This window comes from Leptodactylus fuscus, chromosome 8 (assembly GCF_031893055.1).
Source record: "Leptodactylus fuscus isolate aLepFus1 chromosome 8, aLepFus1.hap2, whole genome shotgun sequence".
Classification (NCBI taxonomy): domain Eukaryota; kingdom Metazoa; phylum Chordata; class Amphibia; order Anura; family Leptodactylidae; genus Leptodactylus; species Leptodactylus fuscus.
Genome location: NC_134272.1, coordinates 53,716,993 through 53,739,183, shown reverse-complemented (window position 1 = coordinate 53,739,183; position 22,191 = coordinate 53,716,993). Strand labels below are relative to the sequence as shown.

Genomic DNA, 22,191 nt, shown 5'->3' with positions numbered 1-22,191 from the left:
CAGTTGCTATGATTCCCCCCGCCCCGCAGCTGTCGCTAAGCAAGTCGTCTATGCTCACCTGTGATTGGTCGCTTTTTTGTGCTGACGTCAGCGTAGAATATAAGTAAGGGGGCACCGTTATGCTAATCAGAATGCGGGGTTGGGTTGTGGTGAGTTTCTGGAGGATGCGGCTCTGCAGCCCAAACCGTGCCCGCCGGGAGCGCTGAAGGGCGGCTGTGCTAACCCCGCTGCAGCCCGGAGAAGGTGAGAGAACCTGCCAGACCCAGCATGGGGGCAAGGAGGCGTGTGTGGCATCTCAGGGCTGGCACATGACAGACACCCAGTAACCTCTCTTAGGTCTAGCAGCTCCATAGGAGGCAATGCTGCTCAGTGCTGCCTCATGGGGCAGTAGTGTGTCAGTGTGGGTTGCAATGGCAACCCTGGGCACCATGCCTGCCACATTAGAGGACAGTGGCATGACAGCTGCACTGAGATGGTGACATATCCCTCACCATAGCATGCTCTAGTACTGTATATATGTAATATGAGGTCTAGTACTGTATATATATGTAATATGAGGTCATCATCATAGCATGCTCTAGTACTGTATATATATGTAATATGAGGTCATCATCATAGCATGCTCTAGTACTGTATATATGTAATATGAGGTCATCATCATAGCATACTCCATTGTATAATGTATAAAGATCATATTTAATGTGTCAACATGGCATACTCATTGTATAATGTATATAGATCCTATGTAATGTGATGTCGTCTCCATAGCATGCTCCATTGTATAATGTATATAGATCCTATATAATGTGATAGTATTGCTATAGCATGCTCCATTGTATATTGCATATAGAGATCAGACTAGCATCACTATACTGGGGCACACGACATGCTACATGTTAATGATGTAATAAAAAATAACACCTGGTTAAACTATCTGAGAATATTTCCTGTTTTTGTGGATTGCAGCAGTGGTTGTTCCTTGATTTCTCTCCCGGTGTAGACCATGGTAATAATTCAGGTATTAGGTGCCGCAGCTCTCTGCCATGCCCATAGTTGCTGTAGATTGGGCTGCTCACTCCAGAATTCGTTCCCTTTGTGCTCGGTGACAGGCGCACTGTAAGCGAGCAGCATTTCATGGCACGTTTAATCACATTACATGCAGCCACATGGGCTTTGAAGTGGCTTCAGCTGTTGCAGCTGTCATCATTTGTGATCTGTTGCAGGTATATCCTGTTGCCGTTCATGCACACTGTGCAGTATATAGTCCTTCTAGATTTCTCCATGTGATTACAGATTTCTTGAGGAGGACACATTGCTCCTAATAGCAGGAATGTCTGATCTGGGATTTCCTCAGGATCTAGTTACAATCTGTAGGGAAATAAACATTTCTGCTGGCAGTGATGTGAGCTGAGGATACGTGATACTGAGGCATGCTACTAACCTCCATCTGCTTCTAGTTTGAAGCCCGGCCTTTGTTCTAGATTTACACCGTCGTGGTTACCTATAGTTATGGCTATTACTTTACATTGCTTCAAATATAGATGTCTGTCTATAGCTGTGCGGGCAGCCATGTTTCCAAGAGTAGAAAGATTTACAGTCATAAAGGAGTAATAGTTACGGTACAGAACAAAAATATATAATATTTAGGTGTAAAAACCAGGCTGGATCAGTGAATATTTGTCCTAACCCAAGTGCAGTGTTTATGTGCTAGTCCCCAGTACACACTGGTTAGTTGGAGTTTATTTTTGCTCAGTCTTTACTATTGACTATGACTTGTAGTGATGCAGAGCGTGGCTATGAGAGCACCTTGTTCTAAGTGAGCTTTATAGTTTGCACTTAAAGGGGGTTGTACGAACACCTAGTGCTTATGTTAAATTAAAGGGGGCTTATGGTGATTATAAAGATGACCTTAATAAATTCTGTAATATACAAATTTACTTTACTTTTGTAAGATTCTGCATTTCCTCATTCTTTTCCTTACTTCTCCTCCTGCTTCTCACTGTGTGATGTAGGGAAATGTATGTAGGGGAGGGTCACGTCAAAGACTTACTAAAATCTGTATTAAAGTATATTACAATGTTAATGACACAAATACTACCAGAAAATCAAAAGTTGTTGGAAAGTTTAGTCACTAAGATCTTCAATAACGCTGAATAACTCTGCAGTGCTGTGTATATGCATCCTGTACAGAGGCATTATATCATAATAATGCTATTAGGCAGTCCGTGCTGCCACATACTACCTCCAAGAGGCGCTGTATTATTTCCAAGAGGCAAGGTTTGTAAAGGCAAATTAAGATTCCATTCTCATGACTGCCATATCTTGTCTTCTGTCTCGTGTTGTATAGCAGGGGATATGTCTTTGTAGGGACGATGAAGTTGTTCATGCCACCACTGCTACTACTAGATGGGCTTTACTGGCTATGATCACAATCCATCAGATGATGTGCATATGATTTGTCTGTGTGGAAAAATGGAGGTGTGAACACTCTATTGCCTATAATGGATCCTCGTGATGCCCATTGTAAACAGACAGCACATGGAAGTTGAATACACTTGTCTGAATAAGTCCTGATTTGTAGATGCACAGACTTTGGCGCCATGCCACTAGTGTTTGCCCTCGGTACTGCAGCTTATCTGTCATTGACTTCAAAGGCAGCTGAGCTGCAGTACTGATACCCCACTATTAGATGGGGCGCGGAGCCAACTGCTCCTGATTCCATGCACTGTATAATACACAGACCAGCCGCACCTCCAAACAGATGATCTGTGAGTGGGACAACTGTCAGTCCCAACTGATTTATGACCTTAGGATATGCCATAAATAAGAAATCTCATGGCCAGCCCTTTTATTTTCCATGAGTTTCTGCAGGTTTACCCAGTGAGCCATGGTTCTACAGATAGTCTTGCACATTTTACTCCATGTTGGACATTGCAGTTGGTCATACGTGTTCAGTGATGTCCCATCAAAGACCATTTGCTGACTAAATATCTTTCTGAAAACGAAGGATCTTTTGTCTATCAGTTGAAAGTTTTGCACATGGCAGACTTCCTTGCAGACAATGGCAGTGTGTCATCACTCCGCTGAAACGATTGTTCATTGTTAAATTTCACCCAACAAACGCTCATTCTGGTTAATTTTGTCGATTATTATATTTGTCTATGGGATCTTAAAACTGCTTGCCTGCATTTAGTCTGCACATCGCAGGATAGATTTTATTCCTATAGTTATACTGTAACATAAAACAAGCACAATAGCTGTATGAGCAGTACATAAGTCCTACAGTATATTGCTAATTGTTTATGTAGGTTATGGTACTGTAATTCTAGTATCCATACTCTGCTTCCTCCTCCATTTCCGCACATTATATGACCTCACCTTTTGTGTAATGCTGTCATATAACCTTAATGTGTATTATGGGAGGAAATAGGAAACAAAGGACTTGAAAAACAGATGCAAGGGGAATGAAGTGCAATGCTGTCCTGTTATCAGCAGTGTGTGCTGTCTAATGCTGCCGTACACATAAGATAGCCAGACCTGAGCACAAAAGTATTGGGTAGTTGGCCTCCATTCTTATTTCCACCAGCACTTGCTTGTTGAGGAAGAGTTGGAGGCCACCTTCCATATTAAATGATTGGTTGGTCTGGTCAAAATCAGCAAGTTCAATTGACAATGATCTGATGTTCTGTTTGTGCTCAGGTGACTACTAAAGCTAATGACTGACTACTAAATGTTAGACTAGCCTCAGCAGTCATGTGCAGTTGGTGTTCGGATCAGTGTTAACTGATGACAACAGTGATCGGCTGCAGTGTCCTGAGCACAAATGTAATATCAGGAGATCACTGCCACCGGAGGGGGGGGGGGTTTCTTTATTGTGATCTGATAGTACATAAATATGAGAAATTTTATCAGAAGGTTTGTCAGATGAAAGCAGAGATGACATTTTAGCCTTAACCATTTCCAGACCGTCCATAGACTATATACGTCCGGAAGATGGTTGCCTTGTTCTGACAGGACGTGCCGGTACTCCAAGCAGAACACAGCAGCTGCATCAGATCATGCAGCTGCTGAAACTGAGAGCCGGCTGTAACTTCAGCCGGAACTTCCAGATAGACAGGGAAGGTTTATTATCTTCCCTGCCTTCTCGATCGCTGTGTATACAGTGCTCAACGAGTGCTGTATACACTGCTATGGGCTCCGCCATGATGTGGCCGCCCTCTGACCCGGTGGTCACGAGCCGCTGGGCTCAGTGTCTTGCAAGAGCTGCTAGGTCCTACAGGACCCAGAACAGCTCTATAAGATGTATATACTACTGTGCAGGAAGCTGTATTCTTCCTGCAACTGGGGCTAAATGTACCAAAATAGAAAAGTAATAAAAAATAAATAAATAAATAAAATAAAAAGTAAAATAATAAAAAAAAAAAAACGCCTATAAAACGTTGCTATTAAAGGTTATAGCCCCACCCTCCAACGACACCTTACAAAATAAAAATTACCGTAACATAGAGGAAAAACTATTGGTACTATTCCGTTATCGGGCCAGCAGCAGCGCAGTTCAGCAGCAGCTTTCGGGACAGCAGTTCAGCAGCGGGAATTACAATGACATCCGAGGACTGCTGGCCCGATGCTTGTGCCCAGTAACCAGTACATCGATGACCCCCCTCCACCATCCTTCTCCTCCTGCCAGTGCTGCCCCCCAGCTCTCCTTACATCTTCCCCGTACCCTCTCCCCGCCACACGACTAGGCCTCACCTCAGCGCTAGTACCGAGACCGAAAGGAAAGACACCGGGGCTCAATCCAGGCCCTGACAAGAAACACGCCGACTATAGGAACGGTGAGCTACAGCGAGCCGGAGGGACAAACTTTCTGCAGCGTCCGGCGGCTATCTAGTAGCATTCATTGCTCAAGATTTACGGTGAGGCCTATTACAGGGAGAGGGTACGGGGCAGATGTAAGAAGAGCTGGGGGGCAGCACTGGAAGGAAGAGGAGGATGAGGGCATCGATCGATGTACTGCCTACTACACACAAGCACGGCCTCTATCATCGGGCCAGCATCGGCTTAGTCATGTGGCGGGGAGAGGGTACGGGGTAGATGTAAGGAGAGCTGGGGGGCAGCACTGGAAGGAGGAGGAGATGGAGGGGGGGTCATTGATGTACTGGCTACTGGGCACAAGCATCGGGCCAGCAGTCCTCGGATGTCATTGTAATTCCCGCTGCTGAACTGAACTGCTGTCCCGAAAGCTGGTGCTGAAATGCGCTGCTGCTGGCCCGATAACGGAATAGTACCAAACTATTTTATAAAGCTTTTCAGTAGCACTTTGTGGTGTTAAAGAGGACCTTTCACCATATCCGGGCACAGGCAGTGTTATATACTGCCAGAAAGCTGACAGTGCGCTGAATTCAGCGCACTGTCGGCTTTCCCGATCTGTGCCCGGTGTGAAGAGCTTATGGCCCAGTACCGTAGCTCTTCTATGGTCAGAAGGGCGTTTCTGACCATTAGCCAGAGACGTCCTTCTGCCTCGCGGCGCCAATCGCGCTGTGCTGTGGAGCCGAGAGGAACGCCCCCTCCCTCTGCTCACAGCGCTCGTCCATAGACGAGTATTATCAGGAGAAGTGAAAAAAGTGAAAACCAGACACATTTTCCCTCCTATTTTGTTTATATTTTCCAGGATATAAAACAATTAAAACACATTCAAAAATAAAAACATAAAAATAAAGCCCTATGCGTCATTGAAAAAGACACAAAAATTAGTTGAATGAGACGTATGAGAAAAACGTTACAGCCCTAAAACGTGTCTGGTCCTGGACCAGAAATTGGCCCGGTCCTGACGTGGATAACCCATGTTGTAAGTTTCCACCTGTTAGAGGAGCTCTCACTACCTCCACCAACTCCATCTCTTTTCAGCCTGGATCATAGCCCTATCCAGGACTATGATATTGAACTCTGCTTCCTTTTTTCAGGTAGTGACATCACGTCCTTGGTTCCCATGGACTCAGGTGAATGGGCTTGAGCTGAAATACTAAGCACCACCACTATACAATGTACGCCGCTGTGCCTGATTAGTAATGAAGAAGTGTCAGCTATCAGTATAGGGGCAAACAAGGAGTAATTTTGGGCGTTAAAGATTCTTTTCCATAAGTCACTTACGTCTGGCATAGTAATTTATGGATGAACTGTATATTGTAACATCCAGGGATTTCATGGTATTGCTGAACTAAAGTTATGCTGGGAAAACATGCATTTTATGGTTATCTAATGTGTATGCCCACCTTTTTAGCACCCTAGATAGGCTGTTTACGCCTACATCAAGGGGCTAGAAGTCCTAAATGCTCTGACACCGCCGGAGACACGTTATAGTTATACTGAGTACTTCTGATATATTGGTAATCCCATGAACAAGTTCCCGGTCACTTTTTCTTTCCATGAGTGCAGCTTTTTGGCCGACTTTCAGCTTGTTCCGGATTTGTGTGCACATCCTGGTGTAATCCATCTGGGTGTCACATGTGCCCAGTAAAAGGCTCCCGCCTTATTTAGGGGACTACATTATAATTGTGCTAGGTGAAGATAAGTATGATTTTATTCCATACTGCATTTTTCTTTTCGTACAAGCGGCAGGTGATGGACCCAGGGGATGTGAGACCAGAGAAAGAGGCAGCACATGACGCACGACAGGCACAGACTTGTAAAATAAAAGCACCTGAAAATTATCCAGCTTCAGTTCTTGTAGGTGTGAATGATTCCTGGTGGAATAAGGTCTTCTCTGCATGAAATAAACATGTTAGGAGGGATTAAAGATTTTTTTTTCCATGACTATAACAATATTTAAATTTATAGAAAACCTTTTTGCAAATATGTCATTACAAATTTTGCAGCGTTTAAAGATTTTCTCTAACCATTTTACACTAGGTTCACAGTAGCATGATGCATTCTCACGTTTGGTCCGAATGACGGAGAGCCAAACCACTAAAACAACGGTTACTCTGACACTAGCAGACCCCATTGACCATAGTGGTGTCAATCAGGTGTCTGCCATTTTTAAACTGAAAGTGGCAGAGAAAAGTCCTTTGTGCCAATCTTCAGCAATTTCTCTGACATAGTCTCCAACGCAGATGTGAACCCCGCCTTAGTGGTCTAAGGGTAAGTTCACACAGGGTTTTTTGGAGCGGAACCTGAGGCGGAGGCTGCCTCAGGTTCCAGTTCGAAATACGGGTAGCTGCGACTGGATGCCGGCGCACTCCACTCTGGATTAGGCCCAAACGAATGGACCTAGTCAGGAGGAGGGAGTGTCTTCAGGCAAATGTTGCGAGGCGAATCCGCCTCAAGGAATGAGCGTGTCACTACTTTTTCTGAGAGCTGGAGCAAACAGCTCCCGGAAAAAAGAACTGACCGGATTTCAATGGGAGCTGTCTTTTCGGTCAGGATTTTGAGGCGGATATGACCTCAAAATCCTGACCAAAAAACCCTGTGTGAACTTACCCTTAGAAAGTCTTTTGTCTTGATTGCTTGCCTATAGGTACGACCATGAATGCAGAAACTTTCTGTGATCTGGGACTTCTTAGAAAGCCAGCTGTGATTTCCTCATTGTCTGTTTTATCTTCTCATACATGTGGTGTCCCTGCCCGATGTCCTGTCCACAATAAGGAATTCATGGCTGGGTTTCTGAGAAGTGCCAAACCATAGAAAGTTTCTGCATCTATGGTGGTATCCATTGGCAACCAATCAAAACATACAATATTTAACATTTTGTAATTTTTTTTTTATTTTTTTTTTAATTTATATTTCCGCATCTTGTGTCTTGGGACCATTCCTGATTTTGGCTTATAGTGACTGATGTAAAATACTGAGCACAATATGGATGTATGAATGAGGCCCTATTCTGTGCATCAAACTGACCGGAAGCTTTTGGACTAGGTATGGATGGCTAAAGCAGTTTACTGGCCTTGTAGTGTGTGTTTTGTTTTGTTTTTTTGCTTTGTTTTTTTTCCTAGCAAGGTATCGAAAGTCACTTGAATCCCAGTAGCAGTAATGTCACAGAAAATGACCATGGTTTGTGGAAATGAAAATGTTCATGTCTATGGTGGTACATAGACGTGGTGTTACATTGTGTAGAATAGGTAGTTCACATTTCCTTGCTAAGGATTGTAGCACATCGTTGGCATGCAGTTGTATTGCTTTAGTCTGTGCACATTCATTGTGTCCCCAGGATTTATAAGCTCGGCTTCAGTTCTGCAGCGTCTAGCAGGGAGATGTTTGTCACTGGAGAGGGAGGCGACTAAGCGGCCAAGAGTCCCGTCCTCCAGCTCACAATGGAATTTTCCACTGGTTACAAATTTGTGTTTTGAACATAAGCTGCGCAACATCGGCAGACCATTGTGTATGCTGCAGCCATAGAAAAATAATAGATGTCCCTTAAAACTGCAGTAATGGAGCAGGATCTAGACTGGTGCACAGTACATGGCAGCTTCGCTTCTTGTAGAAATTCCCTTGTAGGTCAGTAATATGCTAGGATATGCCATCCCTTTGGTGATTTGACCTCTAGGACCCCATCAATCATGGAAATGAAGGGGCTGCAGTACTGATTTAATGTCGGGTCCCCTACATAGGGCCAGCTGGAGTTCACCACACAATGGGGTGGCCAAATGTCGCTATAAAGGGAAATCACACAAGCTGGGTCCTCTTTATTCTCCGGATCGTGGGGGTTATGTCAGACTCCAATAAGTCATGGCATATCCTGCCGGCCTACAACTATGTAGCTTTAGTTTCAGAATGGTGCTGTGCTGCAATACCGGCCCTGGTCCATAGTGGTGCTGTTTCTGGAGGAGGCATTAGTCCTTTTAGTTTCATAAAACCCGTTGTCTATGGTTTGTGTGTTTGGGGCAAGGCATGGACATAGACATTGACATGCTGGATGTAGTCGTAACCGAGTCACAAGTGTGTAGAATACTATTCTATTCCTGCGATTGTTGGTATGTTAATACTAGTGTATATGCTATACGCTTCCCAAGGGTTGTGGTAAATTACTGATCACTTCTGGATTCATTGATTTTCTTGAGTGAGAGTGGAAATAAGAGGTGTAGAATATTGACTCTGAAGACATCTGAAACCTTGGCTTACTAGGCGTATAATGAATTACTTCAGGAGCCGCCAGGCTTTTTATTCGTACAGCGATCGGCCTTTGGTTTCCTTGTTATCGGAATCAAGGCCGCACTTATTAGCCAACTCCTTACTGGAATGTAGATAAAGGGCAGCGTCAAAACAAGACAGAACTCACTCTTATTCAACGATCTTGTATTAGAAATGGGCCAATAAGTGGTGCTGTCCTCGTACCACATCCTTCCATGTGTCGGCATACAGACCACCCTGCACATTGCATTATCTGCTTCACCTAAAGTCTATTTTCCACTCATATCCTCATTTTACTTTTTGATTAATATAGAATACTTCATAAAGCATTTTACTGCTTAAGGCTATATTCACACTGATGTTAATGTCCATTTTTGTTATTTGGCATAGGATAAGAGCAACGGACATCAACTGTAGTAGAGTAACTTCCTGTGACAGATGAAAGTAATGGACATTGCATATCTGTAGTGTGAACCTAGCCTTACTGTACTAATCCTAAATTATATGCAATGCTTGAAGCAAGCAGAAGTGTGAATACAGCTGTAGGTGTATCTGGGATCTGTATCGCTTGGATCCTAGCAGTGTATTTTAGTAGATGTATGTGTAATGCCATAATACAGTCTAATATATTTCTACAATGCAGAATCCTCATGCCAAAACACAGCAAGCCACAACTGACCTCAATATAGATGGCATTACAGTATGGTTATGCTCCCTGTAAAATTTGTGAACGTTACGCTAAATGTATACAGTATATACTAAATCACCAGTCCTTTCTAAAATTTCAGATTTGTCTATTCAAATATGATTCTTCCTGCTGAGGTCATTATATTTCTGTATATTGTATTGTGAGATTTCGGTTGTTGGTAGTAACAGACTTCTGCAGGGACAAATTTATAGCTAAAAATCTGGTCTTTTCTCTAAGGCTGGTCTTACACGACCGTAATGCTTTTACGGTCCGCATGTTGCTGATCATCAACATAGACTCCGGAGATGCCCGTAAACTGCCACACTCGCCCATAGAGTTCTATGGGCGAGTCCGTGCAGTGCCGTGAATTGCGGCCATTACGGACATGTTCTAAAAAGTGCTGACTTCGGTTGCGGCCCGGCACACCACGGATAAAATATCCAGTGGTGTAAGAGGCCGCATTGAGTATGTGTCCGCAATTGAAAACTCTCAATTGCGGACCATTTGCGGTCTTAAACTACGGTCGTGTAAGACCAGCCTTAGCCTCAGTATCAGCACTTGGAGAGGAAGCAATAACCATAAATCTGTATGTGTCGTCTTAGGAATGAGATGGCGTTCTTCATAGCTGTGAGCGGATGCGGTGTAATGCTGTGTCTGGCTGTCGGTTTTTTTCACGCCTGTGAATACACTGACCTCTGACTCTGCTGATCAGTTCTGTCATTCCAACACTGAGCTGAATAGCTTAATAGAAAAATGGATTAGAAGACCAAAAGCAGATTCGCCATCAGAAAAATCCTGCGGATTGTGGTGTACATAAATTCGTTGAGACCCTTGGCGTAATAAGCCTTAGTGACAGGGGTAGTCTGCATGGGACTGGGACATGTTTCACCTGTTATCGCAGTATGTTTCTTATCTAGGAACTAGGACCAATCTCATTTGGGAGCTGGAATGGCCATCATTGTGGTTGTCACCAGTTTGTCCAAGAAAAAGCTGTGTGTAGTATGGAGGCTGCTGAGAATTCTAGATTCATTGTAGGCACTTGCAAAATCCAGAGAGAAGTCCTGCAAGCAGGACTTTTCTTACCGGGTAGAAACCTTGTGGACCCCATTATAGTCTGGCATCTACGGGTAACCGTTTTTTAAGCTGATTGGTTTTCTGTTTTTAGGGTCCCCAAGCAGACCCACAGAACAGAACTCGAACACAGGTGTTATAACCTAGTATAAGCTTGATTTAGGAAGGAGTCATGAGATCATTCGGAATGATAGTGGAGGGCTCACACCAACTCCTGCACCAATAAACTCCTCCAGATTGCTGTCTAATCTGGTACTATACAGTGTACAGAGCAAGAAACTGAGGACTGTACTTTGTACATTGGATGTGCAATGTTACTGCATCTCAGTTTCCCCATACAGAGCCTTGGTTTTGGTTTTGTACATGGCATAGTACCAAGGCCGGCAGCAGAATGTCTCCCACCCGCTCCTCCACCACCAATCATATATTGGTTACTTATCAATCAAAAAAAGCCTGGGAAACTCCTTTAATCACGACTGATTGAATACTTCCATGATATAGCCACAATATTATAAGTTGGATCTTAGATCTTTGCACCATTATTAATGTATTTTTACCTTTTGCCATTGACAGACTTGCCTTTCAATATCTTATCGGATCAAAGGCTGAAGACTAGGATCTACTCCACCCAACCCCAGCCATGTCTATAATGGACCATAACCCCACCACTGGCGTGGTCACAGTCATTGTTATCCTCATTGCCATAGCAGCCCTTGGTGCCTTAATTCTGGGTTGCTGGTGTTACCTTCGTTTGCAGAAGCTCAGCCAGTCGGAGGATGAGGAGAGCATTGTGGGAGAAGGAGAGACCAAAGAGCCTTTTCTCTTGGTTCAGTATTCTGCCAAAGCACCTCGGGTGGAGAAGAAAACCAAGCTGGCACAGAATGGCATGGAGACACATAGTTAGGTCTCCACATCCCTCCAGCCAACATGTGTGAAGAAAGCAGAACTAATACTGTGAAAATAACAGACCCGTGTCCTGTTTGGAAGGTGTATCTCCTCCCCAGCAGCCTGTCTCTAGCTGACAACACTGCATGCGCGCAGGACTCTTTCCTACAATCCTTGATTTTCATACCGTGTTACTTGAATGTGCTTCATCCCGCTTCTATGGACAATGCCACTGGAATGTGAACGTCCCTTCCCCACACCCAGCGTACATAACCTGCGTTTTGTTTTTTAATGTCTAACCCCGCTAATGGTTCCTTCCATAGCGATCTTGGAATTTCCTTGTGGTTCATGACACTACAACCCCCTATCCTTTAGTAAGGGAAAAGGGGGGTACACCATGGTGTGTTGGATCTATTGAATTAGCTTTAGAACTGCAGTGACCCTGCCAGTTCCATTAGTTCTCCAGGAGGAGCCTGTGATTGGAAAATGCCTTAGAAAAAGTGTGCCAGGAGGCTCCCGGAGAGGATACGGCATGCGAGCAGTTCAAGATTTTATTTTTTTATATGAATGAGATGAGCATTTTAGATTTTCATGGTGGTTCCTACATTTGTATGTTTGTTGTCTTCATTGTCATAAATTATTGTACTCATGAATAACGTACAAGATGTTTTTACCTATACGTGTCATCTCTTAGTATGTAGTGCAAGCTGAGAGCGGTGCTGAATGCTGCAGAAGGTCTTGCATTTAACCCTCTCTTTTCCAGTGATAACAAGAGTCTACAGTTGGAGTGAATTTGGTTCTTTTGGTACCAGATGACCACCTTGATGGACTATAGTTACACATATTGCTAGTACGCCAGGCACACATCCATTAGACACAGTCCCGTCACTCGGCCAATGGCACAAGCTCCTGGTAAATGGTTTCTTCTGTGCATTCATCCCATTATATGACTGCCCTACTGGGAATGAATGGCGGATGCATCGAGGAATCTTGTTGCATTATCTTGCTAATACCAGAATAAGTTTCTACGGCCTTCCATCTGTTTCTGAGAGCTGTTGGTATGGTTGGCGTATCACATCAGATTATTTCAAGGTGCCAAGAATTGTGCTGTTTTATATTTTCTGTTAAAATATAATTGGGTCCCGGCCAGAGGTTGAGAATAGTGTAACACGATGACGTTTGGCTGTGCGACATCAAGAATGCAATAGCCGCACAGACAACCAGCAGGGTTGGAGTTCTCCTGACTGTCGGGTGGCAAGATATTCCCTTTTATTGGGTGCCTCTTCCCTGGATGTGCAAGCTCATTTTCTTAACTCCCAACACTAAATAGGGAAGGCGAGGCATATGGTATGGACAGGGGCTGACTGCATGAGAATAACCCTTTTAAGTATTATCACTCAGCTCATATTCATTGGGGGGATTTATGAAAGATATTGCACCAGTCTTAATTGTGGTGCAAGGGATATTAAGTTTTTAGACGCTCTTGCATCATGTATGGGACAGGGGTGCGGGTTTGTGGAGAGTGGATGTGGTTTACCTTTAGACAGTATTAGTGTATCTGCTCCATTGTGGGTAGCTGGGCTTATTACAGGTTACGGAGATTGAGGAATACAGCCTTGGCTAGTGCAGCTTCTGATAGTGACTGCAGAATTTAGGGGTTCTTTCCCCACTTTATGCCGCCCTCACACAGTGGACAGATTTATTAATCCTCTGTAAACTTAGCCGAACTAGTCTAAAATTGTGCAAAATTTCACCGTGGCTCATGCTAGATGAATGAGACACTTCTGTCTAAGTTTACAACCCATATTTATTAACCTACTCTGCACCAAATCTTGTGGCATTTTTTGGCACACACTGCTTATGACCCCAATGATGAATAAGGCATGCAAAATGTCTAAAAGTCATGGAACAGGGAGAATTTGTTCCCATACACCATTTTTCTGGCATACAAATGACTGATATCTGTTCCAGCTATGACCTGGCCTCGAGTTATGAATTACGCATGTCCTCTGGCATTGCAGGGGGATATAAAGACTGGTGTACAAAATACTGGTCCTGATCAATCTTCCCCCAATAATGTGGTGCACAGCATATATGTGCTCAGTTTAAGCTCCTATTCTGGTACATAGCCTAGTAAATCTCCTCCAGTGGATTTTCACAAAAAGAAAAATGACCACAATGTTCCGGCTCTGCCTCCCTACAGCACCTCTTTTGTTAGATGGCTGTATCCGGTATTGCAGATCTGTTCCATGCTAGTAAATGTCTGAGCTACAGTATCAGGGTTACAGGCTGATGTGGTGCTGGATCAATGAATACCGTAGTTATGTCTCTAAAATGAAATACTCTGAACTAATGTGTCCCCTCAGAGTAATAAAGCGTCACTTACCCTGCACGTTGCGAGGATGCCTGGTGTGTGACGGTCTCATGGCCGGTTATGGTATGTAAACCTTCTCACATCTGAATGTTACCTGCGTCTTTGCCAGCTTATGTTGGGCTGCCCTTCTGACTTATAGCAAGTCTGTGACAGGGGCTTCACATAAATGGGCAGCATTATCAAGATGGTCTAAAAAAAAAAAAAAAACATTTGTGGGAGATTTATCATCCCTTATGCCAAAAGACTGGCATATAAAAAAAATAAATCTGCCCTTGTCACAAGAGACTCTTCATTTACAATGGCCGAGCGTAACTGCTGAGTGAAATGCATGCCTGCTGCGAGCCGACGCAGACTTCATTCTAGGTGCATGGACTGCCAGAACACGTACTTATGGAGGAGTCAGAGAAACCTGATGTTAGATGAAAGGGGTATTCCAGGATTTAGACTTTATCCTAAGTATAGGTTATCTAGTGAGGGTCCAGCACCTGGCACCCCCCACCAATCTACTGATACCAGTAGTTATGGGTGCAGGAACTATCACTGCGTGCAAAGCTGAAAGCAAGAGAATGGAATCTGACCTACAGTAACCCAGCCCGGCCATTACAATGTGTATGGCTGTTTACTTCAGCTCTATATACTGCTGGTGTAGTGTCTGACCCCCCCTCCCCCACAGTGATCCAATATTAATAACCTAGTGTAAGGATTAGTTATGTCTTTCTAAGTACCAGAAAACCCCATTAATGTGAAATCCCCTAAATTGATGTGTTACCTTGAATGATCCTATAAAAGCTAATTTTTTTTAGCCTATAAATATTACATTTAAAGGGGCTGTGCCATGAAGCATATTTATCCTCTCTATCCATAGAACTGAGGATAAAAACCTGATCGATGAGGGGCTGAATGTTGGGAACAGGGTTAAAGGTGAAAAAGAAATAAAAATTCTCAAGAAATACCTTCTCCCACAACAGGGGAACTCCAAAGAAATGACAGCGGTATAAACAATCTTTGTGGTAGTAGCAGCCATATTAGCATTGGTCTTGTACACAAGGACACTACAAAAGTGTGTAAAAATCAAGTTTATTTTCAAGGGAACTCCAGTACATTGTTCGAGACCTGGCAACAGACTGTATGGCTACGATAACCTTCTCTCATACAACCTGCGACATTACACATCTCTGTAGTACTTAGACCTGGTTATAAATGTGCCATATAAAGACTGTGCAAAAAAGCCATAAACAATAAACTTTACATGGAAACAACGTAAGACTGGTCCATCTCTTTATAATGGAAGATTGTGCGCTTTGTCTATGAACAATACAGGAACCCATCACAATGGATGTAGTCCAGGCTGTAGGCAGTATGATATTGAGCAATGTGATATATAGTTTGGTTAGTAATGTAACATGTATTTTATTCAGTTATGTAGCTGCTTGGTTTAAGAGTCCTGTGGGCGGTCCTTCACAGGGATTACCAAGTGTTGGTGTACAGAGTCATACAGGAGAGGCTATTACTACATGTGCTCTTAAGCAGGACCACCCACTGGACTCCTAAACCAAGAATAAGAACAGATGTAAATTTATATGCACGTTCTGCTGGAGCTTTCCTACCTGCTCTCATTCTTGGCTTAGGAGTCCAGTGGGTGGACTTACTCAGTGATTGTCACCTATCTGTGTTCACAATCATATAAAAGAAGCTATTACCAAGCAGGACCACCCACTGGACTCCAAGCTAAGAATAAGGAGAAGTGTAAATGACAAGTTATACTGAAGCTTTACCTACATATTTATGTAACCCCCAGCCTGCAATTCATTGCCATGTGACAGATTATATTCTGCTCTCAAAGGAAAATCTCTTGGTCACCACAACCTTTACATAGTAAACTAGAGAAAATATCTATATGTGGCATTCTGGAGGTTAGGATACTGTCTCAACCTTCATGAAAACCTGTCACACAGGTCAAGAGACCACTGCTATAAAACAGTCTGCAGAAACGTAGAAGATAGATTATTCTATAGCCCTTGATCCTTGCGGCTATAAATATCTTGCAGGGTATCATGGGTGATATCTGCCCCTCATGATCAGCCAAAACATCCCTTGTGCTCATAGAGTTGTCTATGGACATTCTCTGGTAGATTCCTTAGTTTAACCCTTTAAAAACAATCTAGTGGAAATGTTATTTGCAGCGGCTTCCTTTCAGAAGTCAGTAAATTATATAGGAAGGGTTATTTTCAGACTGGATTACAACCTTCTCCTCCATGTGAGTCCAAGAAAGGATTGAGTAGACGCCACAGTGCTAATAGGCACCTTAGCCGTCATGTCACATGATTCACGTTTTCAGTGCATTTTTGTTTGCAGAGGGGGAAGTAAAGCAATGACATAACATGTAATCCTCTAGGGGATGTGACTAAAAAATTTCCAGGCTAAAAGTACCATACTCAAAAAAAAAAAAAGTCTGACACCATCACCCCCCTACTGATCAGCTATTCTCAGAGAATGGAGCAAGAAGCAGACAGTGCTGATCTGTGTAGTGGCCAGATCAGGTACTACCAATATGCTCTAGTTCATTTGAATGGGGTCTAAGTTGCAGTGACTCAGTTCCACCACTAAACAGAACAGAGGAGTCCACAATCTGCTCTATCTCCTGCTGATCAGTGGGGGTGCCATTTGTCTAACCTCCACTGATCTGGCATTAATAAGCTATCCTTAGTGTGTCATCTATTTTTGGCCCGGAAAATTCCTTATGTCAGGTAAACCCAATGTAAACTACAATGAGCAAAGAACAGGGGTCCCCACTTACTGAATGAATTCATCTTCAGAGAACAAATTGATCAGTAACATGCAACCTCTATTCAAAGGTGGTGCACAAAACCCCCATGATCAGTGGCAGTAGTGGTGGACAGTTACCTGTCCTGTAGATATGACAAGTTAAGATCTTGGAACAACTTCTTTAGACTGAGGCCCCACACTGCAGAAAAGCGGTTTATTTCTGATGCAGATTTTTTTTTTTTTTTTTGAGCTAAAGGCAGGGGTGGCTTTGCAAGGAATGGGTAATATCTAGGATGTACTCTTACTTCTCCCTTCTGCTCTATCCACTTTGGGTCACAAAACCTTAATTGTATCTCCCCTCCCCCATCCTAGACAATGTATAGCATATTCTGCAGATATACCATCATACAGTCCGATAGGTGTGGTGCCCAGAGTATCTCAGCATATACACCCAAAGAACAGCCAAATGTGCTGGCTCAGCTGTTTTCAGACCTCCAATAAAAGTGAACAGCACGAGACATATACTGTATGTGGTCACTACTCCCAACAGCAGTCAGGGACCCCTGTTCTGGACATATACACAAGTATCGGTGAGACCTCCATCTATCAGCCATTTCTGACACATCTATAGGATATGCTGTAGTTGTCTTAGATGGGAAAATTGTTTAGAAGGGTTATCCGGTCTCCAACATCGATGGCTTGCCTATCCTTAGGATAGGCCATCAATATTAGATTTGCAGGGTCTGACACTGTAGATCACTGGTAGCAAGACCATGACCGGCACAGCACACTATACAAACTGTTGTGGCGAATGCAGCTGCCGATTTCAATGGCTACAGTTTGTACGGTGAGCGAGCAGCATGCCTTGTGGTATGTAAATAATACTGTGAGGCACGCTGTGTCTGTACCAGTGATCTACAGATCTAATACTGATGGTCTAGCCCAGGGGTAGGGAACGTACGGCTCTCCAGCTGTTGCAAAACTACAACTCCCAGCATGCATACTTGCTCTGCTGTCTTTGGAACTCCCATGGAAGTGAATGGAGCATGATGGGAGTTGTAGTTTCACAGCAGCTGGAGAGCCAAAGGTTCCCTATCCCTGGTCTAGCCTAAGGATAGGTCAATGTTACAAACCAGATAACCCCCTTTAAGAGGATGTATGCAATACAAAGAATGCTCTATTTTAGAAACACCACAACTTGTGTAGGAGCTATACTTTCTCTTGTGAATGAGACAATGGCTTAGCACCAGACACACTGCACAAGGGTGGTGGGGTTACTGAAATAATCCGCATATAAAATGTTTTTTTTTCCCCCCCTAATCTCTTACATCTACTTAATTATTGCATATTTTGTTTCCATTACTGACAAAAACTACCAATAGATCTTAACAATTCTGCATTTCATTACATATCTCATTCACATTGAATTAAAAAGTTATAATTCAGACATAAAAATCAGCTTCAATTTGTATTATGTAACAATTGACAATAACTCATGTGGTCCGAAATATAAAGAAGATCCTTTGCGCTGCATTGTGCTAGAGTGACATCATTAATAGCAGCTCCTGGCCATTAGGACACATATGCTTGTCTGTATTGTAAGGGGGCATGCACACGGAGTAACGCAGCGCTCATTCTGCCGCGATGGAAGAATCAGCGCTGATAAAAAAAAGACTCCCATTGAGTTCAATGTGTTACGCACGTTAAATGGAGCCCATTGAAGTCAATGGGAGTCTTTATCAGCGCTGATTCTGCTGCGAGTTATCGTGGCAGAATCAGTGCCGTGTTAGGCCCTGTTCACATGGGGCAAGAGGGGGTGGATTTTGGCGCTGAATCCACATTATAATCCGCTGCCTCACAATAGCGGTCTATGTAGACTGGAAGCGAGCTGCCCTTTCTTCAGGCAGATTCCGCAGCTAATTCAACCGTGGTGTCCGCCTTGCGGTAGCACGCTCCGCACTAGGCCCATTCACTTGGGCCTAATCCGGAGCACTGCACCAGCATCCCGTCGCAACAGAATATGTACCGTGGAATCCCCGTGTGAATGCCCCCTAAAGGTTCAGATGTCAAAAGCCTTGTAGCATCCTTCTAATACACAGAACATAATACCGCCATTACAAGGTCACTTACATGGTCTTTCTACCCTCTAGTTGTTGCTCACATGTTCCTTCCATATTGGGTGTACAGAAGCACCATGCCATACTAGGCTCTGTACAACTACTACTTTAAAGGAGCCCTCCAGGCCTTGCACTAAGAATATAGTAACTGTGTTTCTGAATAATGTTGAAGGACACAGTCATTTTTATTGGTATTGTTCTGGGGTACATACACTGTCAGGGTATTTTTAGGAAGCAAAATGAGCAGAAAATGGCATTTATGGTATAGTATTACTTTCACTACATTGAGGATAAAAATTGCATTAGTTCTAAGGGTTGTTACTTACATGGCGACCACAGATATGTATTGTTTATTTTTTTTTAAATGTTATATTATAAAAAAAATAAAATTATATAGTTCCAGTATAGAACTTGATGAGGCGATCTTTTGATCAATGATATAATGCTGTACAATACAAATGTACAGCAGTGTATTAGGGCTGTCAGATAAAATATGGGAGACCTGGGTGCCATGCCAGACTGTGGGCATTACAGCTGGCACCAGCTCAGTGGTCAGACTACCTACCTATTCTCCCATCTATTCTATTGTGTGGACAGGCCTCGAGAAATGTTTGATGGGTTCCTCACTCCGGACAAGAGGTGGTCGATGTGCTATATCTGTTTTAGATGGGAATATCCCTTAGGGAATGAATTGTAAATTGCATTGGAAAAAAATTCACTGTGGAATTTGCACCCATAAGTCACACATGACCATGTGGCCCTCAGACCAGATAGTCTGCCCCCCTCTGCTCCAGAATGTAATTCACCCGTCAAAACTTGAGAAAGATAAAAAATAAAATGTTATTCTCTATCCACCTGGAAAAGATTTTATTTACAGTAAGAAAATCTGTATAAATAATTTGTCAAATTTTTCTACTAAAAATGTTCAGTCGGTTCTATTGTCTTTACTGTAGTCCAGCGTCACCGAGCCGTCCGTGGTGGTGAGCTCAGATGACTCCTCAGAAGTTTCAGTACCATCAGGGATTGACCCGGATCCATCTTCAAGGTTATCACGCATTTCACTCTCCACCTTTGCTTTGTTTTTGGCTTCTAATGATACCACAAGAAACTTGAGCAGCGCATTTTCTGCCAGAAGACTTTCCGAAGCAGCCACCAGCTCTTTGATCTTGTCGGCCATTGTTCCCACCTCCCGTGTTTTCTGCTCATTCAGTGCTTGCAGTTGTTCCTTGTGGTCCTCCAGGGCTTTGTTGTGTTGTTCTAATCTTTGTTTTTGCACTTTAAGGTTTTGTGCATCTTTTTTAGCTTCTGAAATATGTTTTGCCAGCCGATCCTGAGCCTCATGTAAAACGTCAATTTCAGCCCGGAGTCTGTGGATTTCGCGCTCCAAGTAGGAGACATGATCCTCTTTGTACTGTAGATAGTGCATTGGGCAAGAGGCTGGTACATCTGCGGCAGTGGAAGGCAGGGTGGCATATTTTAGAATGAACCTCAGAAGGTTTGGTACAGTGATCTGCTCGTCTTCAGGATACTTTACACTGTTCTCTTTCCTGTGAATATAGAAGGATAGAGATATACTGAGAGTACAGGATTGGCTGTATGTGGACAACCATATACACAGCCTCAGAGATAACCAGAAATCCCATCACAAATAGTCCCTAGGGCTAAGGCCCCACGGGCCATAATCGCAGTGCTAAAGCGCTGCAGAAAGAACCGCGGTGTGAACGCATTGCGGTTCTTTCCACAGCGCTTTTAAGAGAAAGTTCACGGACTTTCTATTAACATTATATCTACGTGAAAGCCGCCGGCGTTTCCGTAGATATAATTGACATGCTGCGATTTGCAAAGCTGCAACGGCTTTGCAAATCACAGCGTGTCCACGCTGCAATCTTTTCCGCAAAGTGGGGATGGGGATTTGCATGAATCCCATCCACTTTGCCTGCACTGTACAACGCCGCGATTTTTCCCGCAGCGTCTCCGTTCCGTGGGGCCCTGGCCTAAAGCTGTATGAAAGGAAAGCAGGCAAACCCCACCATGTGAAGTCAATGGGAGCAGGGGCACTAGGGGGTTTTGCAGATTTCCCCCCTGCAGAGGTTAACCATCCCAGCCTTTGCTTTTCTATGGTTGTCTGAGGTTAAAGCCCCAAAACAACACCTCCTGTTCAGATACCTGTGGGGCAGTGTTGTCACTCCACTCATATTCGGGTGACCCCACATGACTCCATGCTACTTGACTTGAGTAGTGGCAGTCAGTTTCTGTATATTAGCCACATAAAAGCTTCATAACAATATGGCACTGACTAAGATTAAAGCAAACAGATTAGGAAAATTCTCTAATCTGTAACTGTTCACATGTATATGAATAGCTTCTGTCACATGGCAGGCAAGGCCACATTGAATATGGCCACAAGACTTATTGCACCTTCATGATGCTACATCACAACATATCTAAAGCAAGCAGGGTCACCTTGTGACTCGTGTATCATAATAGCACAATTCAGCACGTTGTAAGCAGCAGCTATTCATGATATAAGCGGACGGAGATCGCTCTGGGTCAGCCAGCAGTACTGGGACGTGGGTTATTGCTGCATCTGTTTATTTCCAGGAATAACCCTTTACTATTTGCATATGGGGGTTTATAGCAGTATTTTACCAGCCAGAGCACAAGTATTTATAGTATAGAGGAAATCTCACTGCAAAGTTCTGGCTATGAGCACAAATCCCCTCCTCCACCCACCATGCTTCCTCTTTAGAGACGCCATGTCAGATGACCTGTATGTTGTCTACACCGGCATGACAAGAGGCCCCTGTGTCCCTGAATCCAGAGGGGACCGCAGTGACACGGATGTCTCCATGGAAACCTAGTTTGAGCGTTCCACTTATTACTTTTTCTAATCTGAAGCTTCTCTCTGGGGACTCGTGTGCGGCACAGCCCTGTTTACCAGATGAGTCCATTTTACGGTCTGATCCATCTGCTCACAGAAAAAAAACATTAACCTGTCTACTTCCAACATCCCACCTTTTAATAACGGAAGAGGCACAGCTCTGAGCATTGGGTAGTGGCCATTAAATAGGTTGTACCCAGTTTTGAAGTTGCTCCCTATGGATTGAATAAGGGAATCAGGACGACAGGGGGGGAGCGATAGTCCCCCTATAGTCTCCTTGTGA

General features: G+C 43.6%; 3 protein-coding genes across 3 annotated transcripts in view; 1 reads left to right on the top strand and 2 right to left on the bottom strand.

The window, feature by feature from the left end:
* LITAF (lipopolysaccharide induced TNF factor) overlaps positions 1 to 22,191 on the bottom strand; it is a 329,531-nt gene that overhangs the window by 153,973 nt on the left and 153,367 nt on the right. The window lies entirely within an intron of this gene.
* SNN (stannin) lies at positions 144 to 15,408 on the top strand. The gene is made up of 2 exons (XM_075285699.1): positions 144 to 243; positions 11,459 to 15,408. Exon 2 carries the CDS (start codon positions 11,526 to 11,528, stop codon positions 11,787 to 11,789), a length of 264 nt encoding a protein of 87 aa, XP_075141800.1. The 5' UTR covers positions 144 to 243; positions 11,459 to 11,525; the 3' UTR covers positions 11,790 to 15,408.
* TXNDC11 (thioredoxin domain containing 11) overlaps positions 19,753 to 22,191 on the bottom strand; it is a 31,817-nt gene continuing 29,378 nt past the window's right edge. The window contains exon 12 of the mRNA XM_075285779.1: positions 19,753 to 20,574. Within this exon, the coding sequence (XP_075141880.1) occupies positions 19,953 to 20,574 (622 nt within the window). The 3' untranslated portion in view covers positions 19,753 to 19,952. The remainder of the gene's footprint in view (positions 20,575 to 22,191) is intronic.

Bases quoted from the DNA above. Each gene is read 5' to 3' on its own strand.
- SNN (XM_075285699.1), top strand. From the start codon at position 11,526: ATGTCTATAATGGACCATAACCCCACCACTGGCGTGGTCACAGTCATT.